We start from the raw sequence: 17311 nt of genomic DNA, 5'->3' as shown, positions 1-17311 counted from the left end.
GCTTAACCAAAATTGGGTCAGTTAACTAAACAAACTGAAATTAGAACGATACATGTTGCATTTTGTTCCCCCTCCACCCCAAATTAACCTAAGTAACAAAATTGCTGTGGTCCAGCTTCAAGACAGACCAAAAAAATTACACAAGCAATCAATTCACCTACAATTGCTTTTTGTTAAGAATAAATGGAGCCAAGTATGCAAAGCACACTCAAATATCCTTAGAACAGCCCAGTATTCATGAACTCACACAGCAAGATCGCTCTGCACTTCACAGTCCTCTCACAGTTTCACATGGAAATCATCAGGATCTAATTAGCGACTTAGAGAAACGGAACAGTAATAGAGTGCCCCAGAGCAGTCTGTAAAATTGATAGGTCACTGAAGGTCACCCACAGCAACAAGGCTTCTTGTCTCAGGTTTGCAACGTGACACATGTCAGATTCCTTCAATTCAACAAGCAACACTCTGTCCACAATCAAGGAGCTTGTTTTCAATCCTTAGCGGAAACTGCCCTTTCTCCAGTCTGACTTCCTCTCAATCTTTAGGGTCAGGAACACAAGAAAATAAAAGTCATGCTCAGATGGAGGTTTCTTCCCCCTGCTCTTGCACCTACTGCTAGGCCAGGAAGCAGCATTCAAGTTCTATCACGTGGTGGTCCAACAGGACACAGGAAGCAGGACCTTACAACCTGAGGACTAGTGATTGCAAATGGGGAGAGATGGGACTGAGGCTTAATCACGCAGGGAACAGTACTGAAATAAGGTCGGGGCACCGAATTATCAAGGAAGACGTTCACTAGGTTTTCCACGGTGTAGCACGTATTCCATGACATGGACACTGACGCAGCAGTTTTTCCTTTACCGTGACAAATAATTCAAAAATAGGAAGTAAAAATGGGGAAGAAAAGCAAGATGAGGGAGGGGATATCTGTTCTATCTGTTCTCCGCTTCTCACCATCCATGTCTAAAGAATTCCCCATTTTCCTCGCTATCAACACAAATCTAAAACCATTCGGTAAATGTTAAAACAAACATTCAACCCAGAGGGACTAAGACATGAAGAAAAAAATAAATAAGGACGAGAAGAAATTGAGGAGCAAGGGACTGACAACACAAATCCATACAGAACTCCACGGTTATAGGCAAGCATTAGTCCGTAAAATACAGAGTTTCACAGTTAGTTGATAACTGTGACACTTGCAAAATATTAATGGATTTCTTGAAAACATCTGCAAGCTCTTAGAGGTTTTGAACCCAAGGCTGAACTAGGCAGTAAAATAGAAAAAATAAAGATGTTAAAATATAACCATGTATTACTTATATAATAAATAACATTTATATTAAAGTACCTTAACTTATGAAAATCCAAAGCCAAGGGTTAGAGTTATAACTTTCAACATGACCTGAAACGCAAACCACACAGGCTAAAACTATGAATTAATGTGACTACAGCCAGAAGTCAGAGGAAATATGAAGTGATATGAAATCAAACTATTTCTTCTAATATAGTCTTCATTGAACACTGCTGAAGAGCAAGACCACGCAATCCAAAAATCAAATGTTACACAAAGAAATGGTACATGTTGGAAAGCAAATGGTCTTCAAAGGGGGAAAAAGAGATAACAGCATTTATCATTTTTAGAATCTGGGACAAGAGATGTAAAATGCAAGAGAAAACAGCTATGACACTGAGCAAGTATATACGAGCAGATTAAAAGGCATCATTTCTTGCCTGACTTAGCTTCCAAGCTAATAAATAAATGGTTCAAGCTCTTTTTGAAATCAGAGAATACAGACTCATTTTAGGCTTTCAATGTCAAGCAGGAAGCCTCAGCTGAGTATTAATTTTTACCACTGCCAGAGGAGTACTAGAGTTCTATAAAATCCACATTAAAATGAACATTAACCTAGGTCATATTTTACAAGAGCCAACTGTATTATTTTTAATTCCAGGCTATTCTAAGAAATTTCAGAAAATGTTTAATTGTGCTCAGCATAAAATCATAAATACCAACAAACATCTATCCAGGGTAATAGTCTGCTGGCCACGCTTACCGTTTTCCACATAGGGATGGAAGGGCAGGACCAGGGCAAGGATGACCCTGCCTCTAGTTGGCTCCAAGACGCTTCTGATATCTTTTAACAAAGTCAGGGGCTGATCACAGCGGTCCAGCAAATTCAAGCAGCTGATGACATCATACTGGAACCCTGTATTCTGCCATTCATTTATACCAAGCACTCTGGAAAAATCAGGAAGAACTGATTAATACAATCCCCCTTAAAGACACCTTTTAATAGAATTGAGACACCATTTAAGGCTCTCATTTTGCCTCCTAAAGCAAAGCAAATGCAAATTTTCATTTATTATTTATATTTGCAGTAATAAAATGGTCAGGCAACAGATCATATTAACAACGATATTTCTTCTGAAATTTAGCATTTCACCTATTTCCAAACCTTAAAGCATATAAAATTTCCCTTCTAAAAACTAACTGCCATATTTTTAATAAATATAAAGACACAAGGTGATAAAAATGGTTATGAAAGCAGGGCATCAAATTCTTGAACACGAGTTAATGAACAGCAAAGAGTCCTACTTTTCAACATTCACTGAAATTTATTAATAAAATACATCATATATTCATGTTTTCTACTCCTGTTGTTCTGTGCCACTGAGTCGGTTCCAACTCACAGCGACCCTATATGACAGAGTAGAACTGCCCCAAAGGGTTTCCTAGGCTGAAATCTTTACAGGAACAGACTGCCAGGTCTTTTCTCCTGTGGAGCGACTGGTGGGTTTGAACCATTGGCCTTTCGGTTTTCAGCCTAGCACTTTAACCACTGCACCACCAGGGTTCCTTTTCTAGTCCTACCCAAAAAAACCCAAACCCATTGCGATCAAGTCATTCTGACTTATAGCGACCCTACAGGACAGAACAGAACTGCCCCCATAGGGTTTCCAAGCCTGTAATCTTTACTGAAGCAGACTGCCACATCTTTCTCCAGCGGAGCAGCTGGTGGGTTTGTACCACCCACCTTTTGGTTAGCAGCCGAGCACTTAAGCACTGTACCACTACAGCTCCTTTTCTAGTCCTAGGCCCTTACTATTCTAAAGAATAGCTGACAGTGATATAATTTCCATTTAAACCTATGGTCTTCTGAATATACCTCTGCTCCCTAGAGACAGATACCATTTCATACTCTGCAATCTCAATCTCTAAAGAACTACCTAGGAAAAGATAAAACACAGAAAAGCCTATTAAACTGTAGGTGAAGGGCATGGTTAAAACACCACCCTCAGCTCTCAATCACATAAAAGAAGAAAAAAAGAACATTTCTAGTCCTTACAATGTTTTTCGGCAGAAAGGGGGGGTTCTTATAACAGAGTCTTTGTTAACTACACCACCAAGGCAATTCTATAAATTACTTACTCCTGGTTTGGTTACACATCAGAATGTGGTAGGTGAGACATGTTATGATACGTACAGACGAAAACCGATCTTCGGTAAACAAGTCTTAGATAATGCTGAGCACATACAATGGAGGTATCTTAGAAAATTCTAAAAGTACATAATGAGGGCTGTTTTGAAAACTCATTTGCATAACGATATAGCATTTCTGAACAGTAGAATAAAAGGGAAAACCACTCTTCTTTTCAATCTAGATTTTTTTTTAAACTAACTCCTACAAAACACTGTAACAAACTTCAGGGGACTAGTCAGATGTCTTTGCTGTACAGGAGTTTTATGGCACTAAATAATTGCTTGAAATAAGCAGGACATTGTTGGTGTTGGTGTTGGTGTTGGTGTTGGTGTTGTTGTTGTGTGCCACCAAGTCGACTGTGACTCATAGCGACCCTACAGGACAGAGCAGGACTGCCCCATATGGTTTCCAAGGCTAAAATCTTTACGGGAGCAAAACGCCAGGTCTTTTCTCCCACAGGGTGGTGGAGTGGCTGGGGGGTTCGAATCACCGACCTTTCGGTTGGCAGCTGAGCACTTTAACCAGGGTTCCTGAAACGGCCAATTTAAAATCACAAATTGGGAGGAAAATGTGTTCTGGACTAAAAAACAAAACCAAAAAAAAACTTAGGTCTATCTGCAATGAAGCAGCAGCCAAACATGTCAGCATCTGATTTAACAGAGGATAATCTCAGTAAATCCACCTCGGAATTAGTTGAAGACAGGTAGTTTCCATGTTGGTAATTTTAAAGGATAAAAATATATGCTCATATCAGAAAATTATGGCTTTAGCACTAGGACAGTTAAACCTGTACCTATAGAAGCCCAACTTCATCTTTACTTCTGTTTTGTGATTTCTATGTATAAGCTCAGTTCCACTGAAGAAGACAAATTTATTAGCCCCACTTCAACAACCTATTAGCCCAGGAATTCTAACAAGTTGTTAGAACTGTCCTTTTCTTACGAGAAAAATAAGTGACTTGTCCAAGGTCACACTGCAAATCACTGGCAAAGTAAAAACTATAACTTGGAAATTCTCCAACTATGTTATTCAGGTAAATCTCTCCAAATAAGATGAGAAAGAATATGACAATCATTCTTTGAAATAAATGCTTCTAACAAGGTAGCTTAAGAGTGAATGGCAATTTGCCCTTCAGTCTCCAACATCTTTTCATTAAAAAAAGGAAACAAAACTGGATGGTGCCTGGCTACCGTTACTGAACATTTTGATCAGATTCTACAGAAGAACCCTGATCAAAAGGGAGAAAAGACAGAACAGAATTTCAAATTTTCATGGAATCTAGATATTCTGAAGCAATGGAGGATAATCTGAGATAATCTTTAAATCTTAAACCAAAAATATCACCTGAAGTCTTAAAACCAGACCGGGGGGGGGGGGGGGGGGAGTTTAGCTTAACTAGTAAAGAATGTCTGCCTTGAGCATTGTGTTCTTTTAAGAACTATCTATATGGGATCAAACTGACAACAGCAACTTGAAAGATTAGATAGGAAACTTAGAGGGTAGTGAGTTTATGTTAATAAGGGAAGAATATTTCAGCAAAGGAAGGTGAGAATGGTTGCACAACTTGAAGAATGTAATCGATATCACTGAACTGTATATGTAGAAATTTTATTTTTTTAAAAAGACAAAAAAAAAAATGAAAAGGATATTAACATGAGAAATAGAATTCTTAACTATAATATTTTATTTTCTTTAAAGAAAAATCCCAGACTTATGTTGCTGTTGTTGTTAGGTGCTGTCAAGTTGATTCCTACTTACAGCGACCTTACAGGACAGAACAGAATTGCCCCACGGGGTTTCCAAGGAACAGCTGGTAGATTCAAACTGCCGACCTTTTGGTTAGCAGCCAAGCTCTTAAGCACTATGCCATCAGGGCTCCTCAAATCTATATAGGTAATGGATAAGGTTCTTTCAAAAGTACATTAAAGATTTTTATTCTCTGGTATCAAAATATATACACACTATTCTTTTTGATTATTTGTATGTAATCTGTCTGTGGGAATTTAATTCCAAACTCATTCCCACTTACATTCAGCATCATGCCAGCACTTTTGTTTCTTCCACCATTACCAATCACCACTTAGATAATGTAAACAAATTCTAACATTAAAATTAACAGTAAGCAGACTAAGGATGGCAAACGTGCTGCCGAATTTTTTTCTGCCCAAAACAGAGTGTTTTTTTTTTTTAATTATATTGGCATTTGAATTGTGGAATTGTTCATTAGTACAAAAATCTTGAATTGTATAACCCCTTCCTGTATCTATGGCTTTTCCAAAAACAGTATTTCTAACCCAAAAAGCAGGGGTATTCAAGAAAATATATTAAGTAGTAGCCTCCTTCCCAGTAGAATTTAAAACATATTTTTCTTAGAGAAATGACAAAGCGATCATTATTTTCCTAAATCCTGAATAAAAAACAAAGTGTCAAAAATATGAAGAAAAGTTACTGTGTTGTTTTAAAAATCAAAGCCATATACTTAAATTTTACAATAGGGTTTTCTGGCGTCAATGATGTCTTCACAATACAGAAGAAAAATCTGGTCATTTTCTGTTCAGTCAACTACTTATGACATCGAGAGCCAGTTTCTCACAGATCCAGATATTGAGAAGAAACACAAAACAGCTACCTCCAAAAAAGAAGCAAAAAAAAAGTGGAATTAAGCTGACAGTGTACCCGGCTGCCAACCCTGAATCTCAACAATAAAGAAGTTGTGTACTGTTAAAAGTGGTTTTCAACTCGTGGCAACAGCATGTGACAGAGCAGAAATGCGCCATAGGGTTTTCCAGGCTGTAATCTTTACGGAAGCAAATCAGTGGTCTTTCTTCCACGGAGCCACCACTGCACCACTAGGGTTCATTAATAAGATACTTCCTTATTAAAATCTCAAACCATACCAACAGTAACAAAATTTGCCACTTTTGTGAATAAGTTTTTACTTCATGCTAATGGAAGAAGTGTCACCAGTATAAATTTTCCATCTAAGTCAAATCGCAAAAAAAAATGTGGTATATATCCTATCTGTGCTAAATATTAGAAAAAAATGAAACTACACATTTTCATATGGTAGATAAATTTACTAGGTTACTTATTATGTAAACTCTAGATATATTTAAATTACAAATTCAAACATCTGGAGTGTCACTGAGAATTCCATTTAGGCATAGTCTCAAGAAGGGCTATACTAGCAAACAATGAAAGGAGGGGGGTGTGGAGGGAGTCATTTGAAGACATGGCCCCAATACCTTCCTCCCCAGACCCATTTCAAAAGAGTCAGAGTTTAGAATTGCATGGTTTAGAGACACTGTTATAACAAAAGTCAAAGCATTCCAAGTTTTCAAATGGTGAATTAATTTCTAATCAAAGGAATACATTTACTCACCAAGATCTAATCTGAGACAGAGTACTGGAGCTAAGTGGGACCTTATGAATCATGCAGTTCAACCTCACACCAATATAAGTTTAAGTCTTCTCCTGCAACATCCTTAACAGCTGCTTAAACACAGACAGTGACAAGGAGCTGGATGGCTCAAGCTGTGAGGAGGACCAACCTCCCTTACCTGTAACTCAGCTTCTGGGACCTACCTGTGCTTGATTATACCAGAGACTACACCTATTCCTTCCTTCCATATAAAATCCCATCAAATATCTGTTTACAGTAATCTTTCCTTCCACCCACCTCCCACCTCCCACTTGGTCTTCCCTTCTCCAGGCTAAAAATTTCCATGTTTTGTCAACGCTTAATCCAGTTCTGCTCCAAAGGGTTAGTCTGTATAAGGTGAAATGTCTGTGGATAGAAAAGTTGAGTGACTGTATAATTTTTTCTCCCTTCTCTCTAAGGCTAGGCTGGGCTTCCAAATTATAGAGGAGGAGGCAGACTCCAGCCCCGCTTCCGCAGTCTATACTCAGCACCTTCTTCTCCCATTCAGTAGAATCCATACTGAATAAAGAAGTCTTTTTCCTAAGTCTCTCAAGCACCATAGGGTCTTAAAACCAAGACTGAAGAATGCCAGATTGTGATTAGGGACCGAGTCTCCCTGATCTCCCTTTGCCAAGCTCTCTCACTAGTCCTTTTCCTCCTGACAGTGTCAACACCTCTACTCCAGAAAAATCTTGCCAAGGAAAGATTATTTCCCTCTAAATTTCCACTTAAATTTGATATGGAAAGATTTTCTTTAATTCCTAATCATGGAAGTGATTCACATACTTTAAAGAAGAAACACATCTAAAACCAAGAAACGTACCCCAAACCATGTCTAAAAATTCTACCTGTATTTTTTTTTCTGAAGCTGCCAGATCATAGTTTCAGATAGCTCAGTGGCATAAATTTCTTCAAAATGAGGGCTCATGATTTTCGTGACTTCTCCATCTCCAGCACCTAAATCAAGAAGTCTATGGGTTTTCCAGTCTGGATTAATTTTAAGCAGTCTCTGAAATTGATCTGGTGAAAACACAAACATTGATCCTCTTCCTAGCAACCTAGGAAACAAAAAAAAGATAAAAATGGAAGAGTCTATATAAATTAACCTACACACACACACAAACACAAAGTGTATAGTGACTCGGCACCAACAGCCTTTTGAATTGACAACATTTTTACTGATGATGAAAAAGCAAAATTAGTAATATAGGAAAATACTTCCAGATATCATTGTCTTTGGGGTGGCAAATAACAAACAAAAAGGGGTGGTGGAAGGAGGGGAATAAAAGATGTAAAGAGAAAAAGGATGAGAGGAGAAGGGAAGGGAAAGGAGGACAAAATGGCTAAGAAATTAAAAGATGAATGTGAAGGTGAAGACTTTAAGTCAAAATAGAAAGGAAAGGTGGAAGGAGTAATAGAAAACATGCATCAGTAAAAAAAGATGACAGACTGGCTGACAGAAGCAGGCCACAACACTAGGCAGAAAACGACACAGGAAAAACAATCCATTTGGAATATAAAGCTAAACAATGGGTGAGAAAAATAGTATTCGATTTTTAAGAGAAACCAGAAAAAAGAGGCACAGTGGTCCTTGTGGCATCAACTAATTTACACTGAAGAAGCAGATTCATACTTGTATAATTCATACTTAGCATAATTTGTCATAGTCTATATGTTATACATTTGGCTGGGTCCTATTAGTTCTAAAGATCCTAAAAAACTATCAAAACCATAGTAACACCTTTGAAAAAAGAGATGGAGGGGAATTAAAATGGAGATGAAAAGAACCCTCAGGAAAGCACCTATCACTCAGACCAAGTCTCATGGAAGCATCATCTGGGGAAATAAAATACACTTCCTATTTAGGATTTGCTTTCTAGCTCGCAAAACCTAATTTGTTTAGGGCGGGGATTCTCAAACTCCTTTTAGGCAGCAGAGCCCTTCTTTAAATGCAATGATAAAAAGGGAGCTGGTCTTCTGAAGGAAACCCTGGAGGCACAGTGGTTAAGTGCTATGGCTGCTAACCAAAAGGTCAGCAGTTCAAATCCACCAGGCGCTCCTTGGAAACCCTATGGGGCAGTTCTGCTTTGTCAAATAGGGTCGCTGTGAGTTGGAATCAACTCGACAACAATGGGTTTGGTTTTTTTTTTTTCATCTTTTGAAATGTGGTTGAGGGCCCTGCAGCCTCTGCCAGCCCACGTCTAGGCCTTTCTTTGCAGCCGAAGCAACTTCTAAGGCACTGACTTAGACTATGGAAGACAGTTTGAAAACCACCGTCCTAGGAAGCAGGAGGGAAATACATACTGTATTGTTATTTTCTGGAAAGAACCATAAGGTACAACAGGTTTGCTACATAGTGACTAGGAAGATACAGGCAACATGGTACTCTCAGTAAAAGCAGACTGGGGGAGTGATAATGGAGTTCATGAGGAGCTCTGATTGTTTTAACAACCTCTCCCTGCCCTTTTCCTATGAAGGCCATAGGAGAGTTTAACGAAGTCTAATAACACATTTATAGTAAATCTTCCATCTCCAGAAATGCTGAAAACTGAGGAGGAGGGTGGTAGGGGAGAAGAATCCAGAGACTGATAAACATGATGCTATCCTCTCCAACTGCTTACGAGAGAAAACCACAGCTCATAAAAGAAAAGTTGTTTCTAATCTTCAAGTGTTCATTCCATCTACAGGCAAAATAACCCAAAGAAAGCAAATCTGAGGAAAAAAAGGACAACTTACTGAAATAGCTACACGGGAGTAAGAGTTGGAAGAGGTTAGAGGCAGCATGGTTTGTGGGATGCATGTTTCCAACATGGATGCTGGCTGGCCACAGGACCAAGAGTAAGCTACGAAACTGTTATTTTGCTCACACTTTCTCAGCTATGAAATAATATGCTTCCTTAGCCGTCTTTTGGGATGTGAGGAACCTTGACGTGGTCATCAGAAAATTCAAGGGCTGGAGGTCATCTAAGGCTAGTGCTTATGAGGCCATCTAACTGGTCAACATTTAAAGGCAGCCGAGAGAAGCACTGTCCTATATTCAAAGATCACAAGCAACAGAGGCTCAACAGAAAGATTAAAACCATCAAAAAATAAATCAAAATTCATCAAGCCCAGTGTTTCTCAGCCAGGTCCAGTTTTGCCCTCTAGAGGGCATTAGGAGTGGATGGAAGAGTTTTGGACAGTCACAATGACAAGGGAGTTGCTACTGGCATCTAGTTAGCAAGGCCAAAAAATTAAACTTCCTGCAATGTCTGGGGCAGCCCCACATAATGAAGAATTGCCCACCCAACATACCAAGACATGGACTTATTCCAAGACAAGGTTTCAAGTAAACAAATACAATGGAGAGGTATGGCTCTATCACTTGTCGTCAGCCCTCGAAGTTTGTGATGTCTGTATGTTTTTTTCAGTGCTGAACAACCACCCTAGGTTTTCTGGCCACAATCTAAGTTCTCTATAGATCTAGAGTTTATAGGGGGCAGACTAGAGAGGGGGCCTGCCTCTTCCTTATAAAATAAACTCCAAAAACAGCTATCAAATCTCTCCTTACTTGGCCTTCCCCTTTGCAATATAAAGGAAGTATGGTAAGTATCTTAATTCAAAAAGGTCCCATAGTAATTATCTCTCTAAGAGACAACCAGTCCTGGTAATCTACCATTGCCATCGATGGGTAAGTATTCAAAACTAAGTTTTCAGCTGAGAAAAAGGACTCGGCAAAAAGTGGGTTTTGGGGAGGGGCCTACAACTCCACAGCAGTGGGTTTTGTTTTTGTTTATTTGTTTAGGGGGCTTAAAAAGAAAAAAAAAGCAGCAGAGCTGTAGATAAGGGAAGTCAAAAAGCAATTGCACTGCCTGTCTTTCACTGAACTATGAAATCCCAGGGCAGGAAATTTTAACCAGGTCCAACGGGATAGAGGTGGAGGAAAGCAGGTCATAGACTGAAAGCCCCAAAATTATATGTGAAATGTTGAATGTTAAGTACTCTTTGAAGAGAGGATTCCTATTTTTTATCACTTCCGAATAGATAACAATACCAGTTGCCACTGAATTGATTCCGACTCATGGCGATCCCAAGTGTGTCAGAGTAGAACTGTGCTCCTTAAGGTTTTCAATGACTGATTTTTTTTCAGAAGGAGATCACCAGGTCTTTCTTCCAAGATGCCTCTGGGTGGCTTCAAACTGCCAACCTTCTGGTTAGCAGCCCAGCACATTAACCGTTTGCACCACCTAGGGACTCCTCAAATAGGTACAGGATCCCAAAAAGGTTAAGAATAATAACTATGGTGACTCATCTGCTTTCCAAAGAAAGCATAAACAGTAAAGAACAGAAATTCAGTGTAGCCCATTTTAGAAACAAAATGGCAGACCAAGTTGTATAAACACAACTACCAATACAAAAACAACAACTGTCTGATGAAGTGAACTTAACGCAATTTCATATCAATAATGAAGAAAAGCAAGTAAGAAATCTTGAGGAATGGCTCGTGGTACCTGAAAACATATTTAAGGACCAGATGATATACTGGGAATCCAGACATTCAATAGAAGCTGGCTCCAAACCTTAAGGGGAAAAAAAAAGTGGAAAAGTAGGTCCAACCAGTGGCTTTAAGTGGTCTAACAAGGACTCTTAGGCACTGGGTGTTACTGCTTTTTAATCCAGCTTTCTGGATTCTAAGACTTGGGGGTGTTTGAAAATTTAGCCAAGAAGGATAGAAAATACTCCTAAAGCTTTTCTTACAGATTCACGTGGGGAAACTACTCTAGGGACAGAGATTCCGCAATAATAAATTTACAAAATTCTGGTGAGTCTAGATTTATGTAAAAATGGATGCAGGACCCTTCACTCCAAACAAGCCATCACCCACTGTTGGGCTGATTAATTAGATCCCCTCACCCCCCCAAAAAAAAAAAAAAACTTGCTCCTGGGAAGTATGCTTAAGGCAAAGGAGACCTTAGTCTTCAGCCTAACTATGCTGAGAGCTTGGTTCCAAGCATCTTGCTTCTCAGTGGGGTCAGGGACCAGCAGCTTTAGCATCACTAAGGAGTGTGCTGGAAACACAGACTCTGTCTGGGTCACCCCCTACCCCACCAAATCAGAACCTGCATTTTAACAACATCCCCAGGTGATTTCTTGTGCGCATCAAAGTCTGGGAAGCACTGCCCTAAGTGACTACTGCCACGGAAATACAGACTAATGAGGCTGTTTTTCAATTTATTGTGATGTAAAAAGTCTAAAGGCAGGTCACCGGCTGCCATCACCAGCCTAGGATTCTGTTGTAGCTGAGGTGGTCAATATCTTGAACAAGATAACTTTTCTTTTTCATTTCTCATTTTTTTTAATCTAAGGAGAAAGAAAAAACAATATCCGAGATTCACTTACCCATTGATAGATGTTCTAGACATAAACAGGCTAAAAACAGATGACACAAAGGAATGATATAACTGGATAAATAGCCAGCCCGATTTCTCAATGCTGTTGTTTAAGAAGATCTGTGTTCCGTGATTGAGGTAACTCTGGACAAAGACAGCCTGGAGTGATTCACATAATTTCTCTCTGTTGCACGCATACCACTAAAAAAAGAAAACAAGAAAAATGAAAACACACAACTGAAGTGTCATCTAAGAAAGCCAAAAACAAGCAAGCAAAAAACCAAACGGAAGACTAAATCAAATCTAAGATTTCCAAATATTATAATCACATGGCACTTTGTTCTGTATATAATCATCTCTTATACTCACACATCTTCGTAGATGATTTTTCCTCTAATTCTCCTAACAACCCTCAGGGTAGGTGAGTCAAGTATCCTCGGGAAGGAGAGGGAAGAGGACTGAGAACTGCAGGATCACGAGGCTTAGTATTGCTGGGCCATTAACCCATGTGCTCTGACTCCGGGCCCCACCTCACTCTAAGATACAGAAAAATTCTGTTGGCCTCTGAGATTCAACATCAGAAAGCAAGTAGCTAGTATTATTTATTAGCCTTGTTTTTAAATAAGAGAATAGCCACATAATCCAATGATTTAACTGAAAACCACCAAACAGTGGCAGGGTAAGCAGCAAAATTTAACTCCACTGACCAGATTGAGCTGCCTTTCTTTGTACAAACTATATAAAGACCTCTCGAAACCTCAAAGTATGCTTCACAAACAGGTTATATGACATTGTTACCAAACCCATTGCCGTCAGTGGATTCCGACTCATAGCGACCCTATAAGACAGAGCAGAACTGCCCCACAGGTTTTCCAAAGGCTGTAAATCTTTACGGAAGCACATTACCCCATCTATCTCCTGTGGTATGGCTGGCAGGTTCAAACCGACAACCTTTCAGTTAGCAGCTGAGAGCTTAACCGCTGAGCCACCAGGGCTCCTTATGACATTGCTACAGGTGGGCAAAATGTGCTCGAGACAGATTAAGACGTTCCTTAAAGGCACACAGCAACTAATGAAAAGCCAAGTAATAACATGCTAAGAACCAGTAACGGGCTCTAACCAGAACACACTTTTTATAACAAAATTCAAGAATTTTAACTGCAGACGGAATTTAATCTTCCCTAATACAACGTTTTCCATGTTCCTTTAGAGTCAGAATACCAGAGAAGGGAGAAGTAGATTGCAATGGTGCATCAGCCAGCCCTGGGAACAAGTCTTGGCTCTGCCATCCCTGTTGACCCTGGACAAGTCAGTTAATCTCTGAGCCTCTCTTCATTGATTTGTAGACTACACATGTCACCAGTGTCTATCTCCTTTGGTAGGGTATTGTGAGGATTAAACAAGATAATGTGGCTAAGTCCTCAATATGGTGTCAGGCACCCAGTGAGAATCCTATGATTATTTTATAATAATAATTGCAATGAGATTCCCCTAACATGGCCTGATAAATAACAGAGTAAGTCTATCAAGTACAGTGATGAAACTGCAGACTAATTACCGTAGAGCAGATCCATTATCTCCTAAGACAAAACTAATTTTTCCCAATAAGGAGTTTACTGGGCAAAAGCAAATTACTTCCTCTGACAAATATGACTTTTTATCAGCAGTAAAGTGTCCCGTAACTGCTTGCACAATTGGTGGACCAATTTTACCGTCACTCTACACTTGCTAAACTTGTTAAATGAAATATTGGGTAACATTCCTGACACCAACATTAAAAGGAACCAGTGATAAACCAATACAAACAGGCATATTCAAATTTCAAATTAACTACTCTTTTTACAAACCTTGCACCTTAAACTGGATAAACCAAACATTTTCAGTTGTTGACTGATTTGTACTAATTTACCATTTAAACACTGTTACCAAACTATCTGGACTTACATAAAACTATTTTTATTTTTCCCACCCCATGTGTCAAACTGTGAAGTTTCTTGCATTCTCTGCCTATATTTTCTTCCTTGGTCTGAAAATGTTCTTGCTTAATCATTCACTGATTCTTAATACTTACTGTGCCTGAAGTTACACCCCAGTGCAGGTCATAAACCAATTTTTATTAGACTTGTGACCTACCAGTACACATTCTGAACTGCAATACTGAGGCCACTCTTTTACTTATTTTTTATTCTCTGATGTGACCACTCAAGATGAAAGCCACCACCTTAGTAACAGACGACCAGGTACATTCTATTAATGTGGACAAGAAGCCAGTCAAGTGCAAAGGAGCAGCTAAGAATTCCACGGCATCCACTTGCAAATGTACAACTAGAACAACAATGGACTCTGACATCCAGAACTAAGCAAGAATTGGCACCATTAAGTACAAATATTGCTTTCAAGTACCAAGAGGAAGACTCAAGTTTTTAACAGCATTTCTCTCAATTCATCAGCATTAACACACGCGGTTGAACCTTTACTGCCACACGAAAGTCTTTTAGAAAAGAAACTGCTTACTGAATAGAATGTGCTACAGAATAAAAAGGAGCAAAGCCCTTTTCTTTAAAGATAAAGGTTGAAATTCATGGCCTTCCTGACCATTTGCATGATACAATGTCAACTGCACAGTAGCATTATTCATAATCACCAAAAAGTAGAAACAACCCAAGTGTCCATCAACTGATGAATGGCTAAACAAAACGTGCTATATCCATGCAACAGAATATTATTCAGCCATAAAAAGGAAAAGCACAGATATATGCTGTAACATGGATGAACCTTGAAAACATAATGCTAAGTCATTCACAACAGGGCACATACTGTATGACTCCATTTATACGAAATATCAAGAACAGACAAATCCAGAGAGACAGAAAAGCAGATTAGTGGTTGCCAGGGGAAGAGAGAATAGGGAGTGACTGCTAATGGGAATGGGGTTTCTTTTTGGGGTGATGAAATGTTCTGAAAGTAAAAAGTGGTGATGGCTGTACAACTCTGCAAATATACGAAAAACAACTGAATTGTACACTTTAAAAAAAAACTGAACTTCATGTTATGTGACTTATATCGCAATAAAGCTGTTATTAAAAACACACAGAGAAAAATCTACATGTGTCAGTTTGATCTTGCAAAAATTAAAAATGCTTTGAAAATTTAAGTGACCTAGCAACCTTCTTTAAAAACGTATTTTTTACTTTTTTTAAGTACCATTTATTTTATTCCTTAAAATAAAGTACAGAAAATTTACTTATAAAATATGAATGGTTTAGGATAGCATAATTATAATACGTAACTAAAAATATAATATCAAAAGTTAACATTAATTCAGCACTATAGATCATGCACTACACAAAGAATTTTCCACGGATCATCTCATTTATCAACTGCATTTTACTGACAGAAAAACTAGGGCTTACTGAGATTAAAATAATTAAAGGTCACACCATGAATAATTTTAAAAATAGAATTTGTATGCCATGTACTTTGCTTTTAGAGCCTTAACTTTATTTTTTTAATATTTAAAATTTTTTTTAATATTTAAAATATTTTTTAAATATTTTGTTGTTGTTATACAAAATATACACAGCAAAAACATACAGCAATTCAAGTTTCTACATGTACAATTGACAATGACTACATTCTTCCAGTTGTGCAATCATTTCTCACCCTCCTTTGCTGTAATGTTCCTCCTCCATTAACATCTCCTATCTAAACTTTCGAGCTGTTGTTGTCAATTTGATCCCATACAGGTAGATCTTAAAAGATCATAATGCTCACAGCCCCATAAAACAAACATGGGACTAATGAGGCACAGCAGTCCAGGGACAAGGACTAGAAGGCAGGAGGGGACAAAGAAAGCTGGTGATAGGCAACCAAGGTTGAGAAGGGACAGTGTTGACATGTCATGGGGTTGTTAACGATTTTCATAGGGCAATATGTGTACTAACTGGTTAATGAGAAACTATTTGTTCTGCAAACCTTCATCTAAGGTCCAAAAAAAAAACAATTATCTATATGAGATCAAATTGATAACACCAACTCAAAAGGTTTGATAGGAAGCCTGGGGGCAGTGAGCTGAAGATAATGGTGATGGAATAATTTGGAAAAGGACAGTAAGAATAGCAGCACAACTGGAAGAATGTAACCGATGTCAATGAATTGTACATGTAGAAACTTTTGAAATGGTGTAACTTTGGCTATGTATATTTTCACCAAAAAAAAAAAAAGGTGGAGAAAGGAGAGTGTTGACATGTCGTGGGGTTGTTAACCAATGTCATAAAACAATATGTGTACTGAATGTTTAATGAGAAATTATTTGTTCCGTAAACTTTCATCTAAAGTACAATAAAATAAAATAGAAGTTCAAACTCCTAGGGAAAAAAAAAAAGATCATAATGCTCAAGGCAGACATTCTTTACTAGATAAGCTAAACTACTGTTTGGTTTTAAGAAAACTTCAGGGGATATTTCTGGTTTAAGGTTTAAAGGTTATCTTAGGGCAACAGTTTTAGGAGTTCATCCAGCCTCCATGACTCCAGAAAGTCTAGAATCCATGAGAATTTGAAATTCTGTTCTGTATTTTCTCCCTTTTGATCAGGATTGTTTTATAGAATCTTTAATCAAAATGTTCAGTAATGGTAGCCGGGTACCATCCAGTTCTGGTCTCATGGCAAAAGAGACAGTCATTCATTGAGGCAATGAGCCACACATTCCATTTCTTCCTCTTATTCCTGACTCTCCTTCCTCTGTTGCTCCAGGAAAACAAAGACCAATTGTTGTGCCTTGGGAAAAAACATCATTTTAAAAATGTAAATCTGATCATGTCACTACCCTCCTTCACAAGAGTCTTAGGATAGTATCAAAAATGCTTAGTATTGACAAAAGAAAAACAGAAGAGGACACAAATAACCCAGATAAGAAATGAAATGGGGGACATTACAAAAGACCCAAATGAAATAAAAAGGATTATAACAGAATATTATGAAAAACTATACTCCAACAAATTTGAAAACCTAGAGGAAATGGATAAATTTCTAGAAACAC

The 17311-nt window shown here is 38.3% G+C and overlaps 1 protein-coding gene across 3 annotated transcripts in view; it reads right to left on the bottom strand.

Moving 5' to 3' along the window:
* METTL9 (methyltransferase 9, His-X-His N1(pi)-histidine) overlaps window positions 1-17311 on the bottom strand; it is a 52254-nt gene that overhangs the window by 20289 nt on the left and 14654 nt on the right. For all 3 annotated transcript variants that reach the window (XM_023728519.1, XM_004373330.2, XM_012554650.2), the window contains exons 2-4: window positions 12283-12473; window positions 7752-7961; window positions 2055-2239 (exon numbers count right to left, since the gene is read on the bottom strand). In XM_023728519.1, the coding sequence (XP_023584287.1) occupies window positions 2055-2239; window positions 7752-7961; window positions 12283-12473 (586 nt within the window). The remainder of the gene's footprint in view (window positions 1-2054; window positions 2240-7751; window positions 7962-12282; window positions 12474-17311) is intronic.

Source organism: Trichechus manatus, unplaced genomic scaffold (genome assembly GCF_000243295.1).
Source record: "Trichechus manatus latirostris isolate Lorelei unplaced genomic scaffold, TriManLat1.0 scaffold00024, whole genome shotgun sequence".
NCBI classification, from domain to species: Eukaryota; Metazoa; Chordata; class Mammalia; order Sirenia; family Trichechidae; genus Trichechus; species Trichechus manatus.
This window is presented reverse-complemented; position numbering and strand designations above follow the sequence as displayed.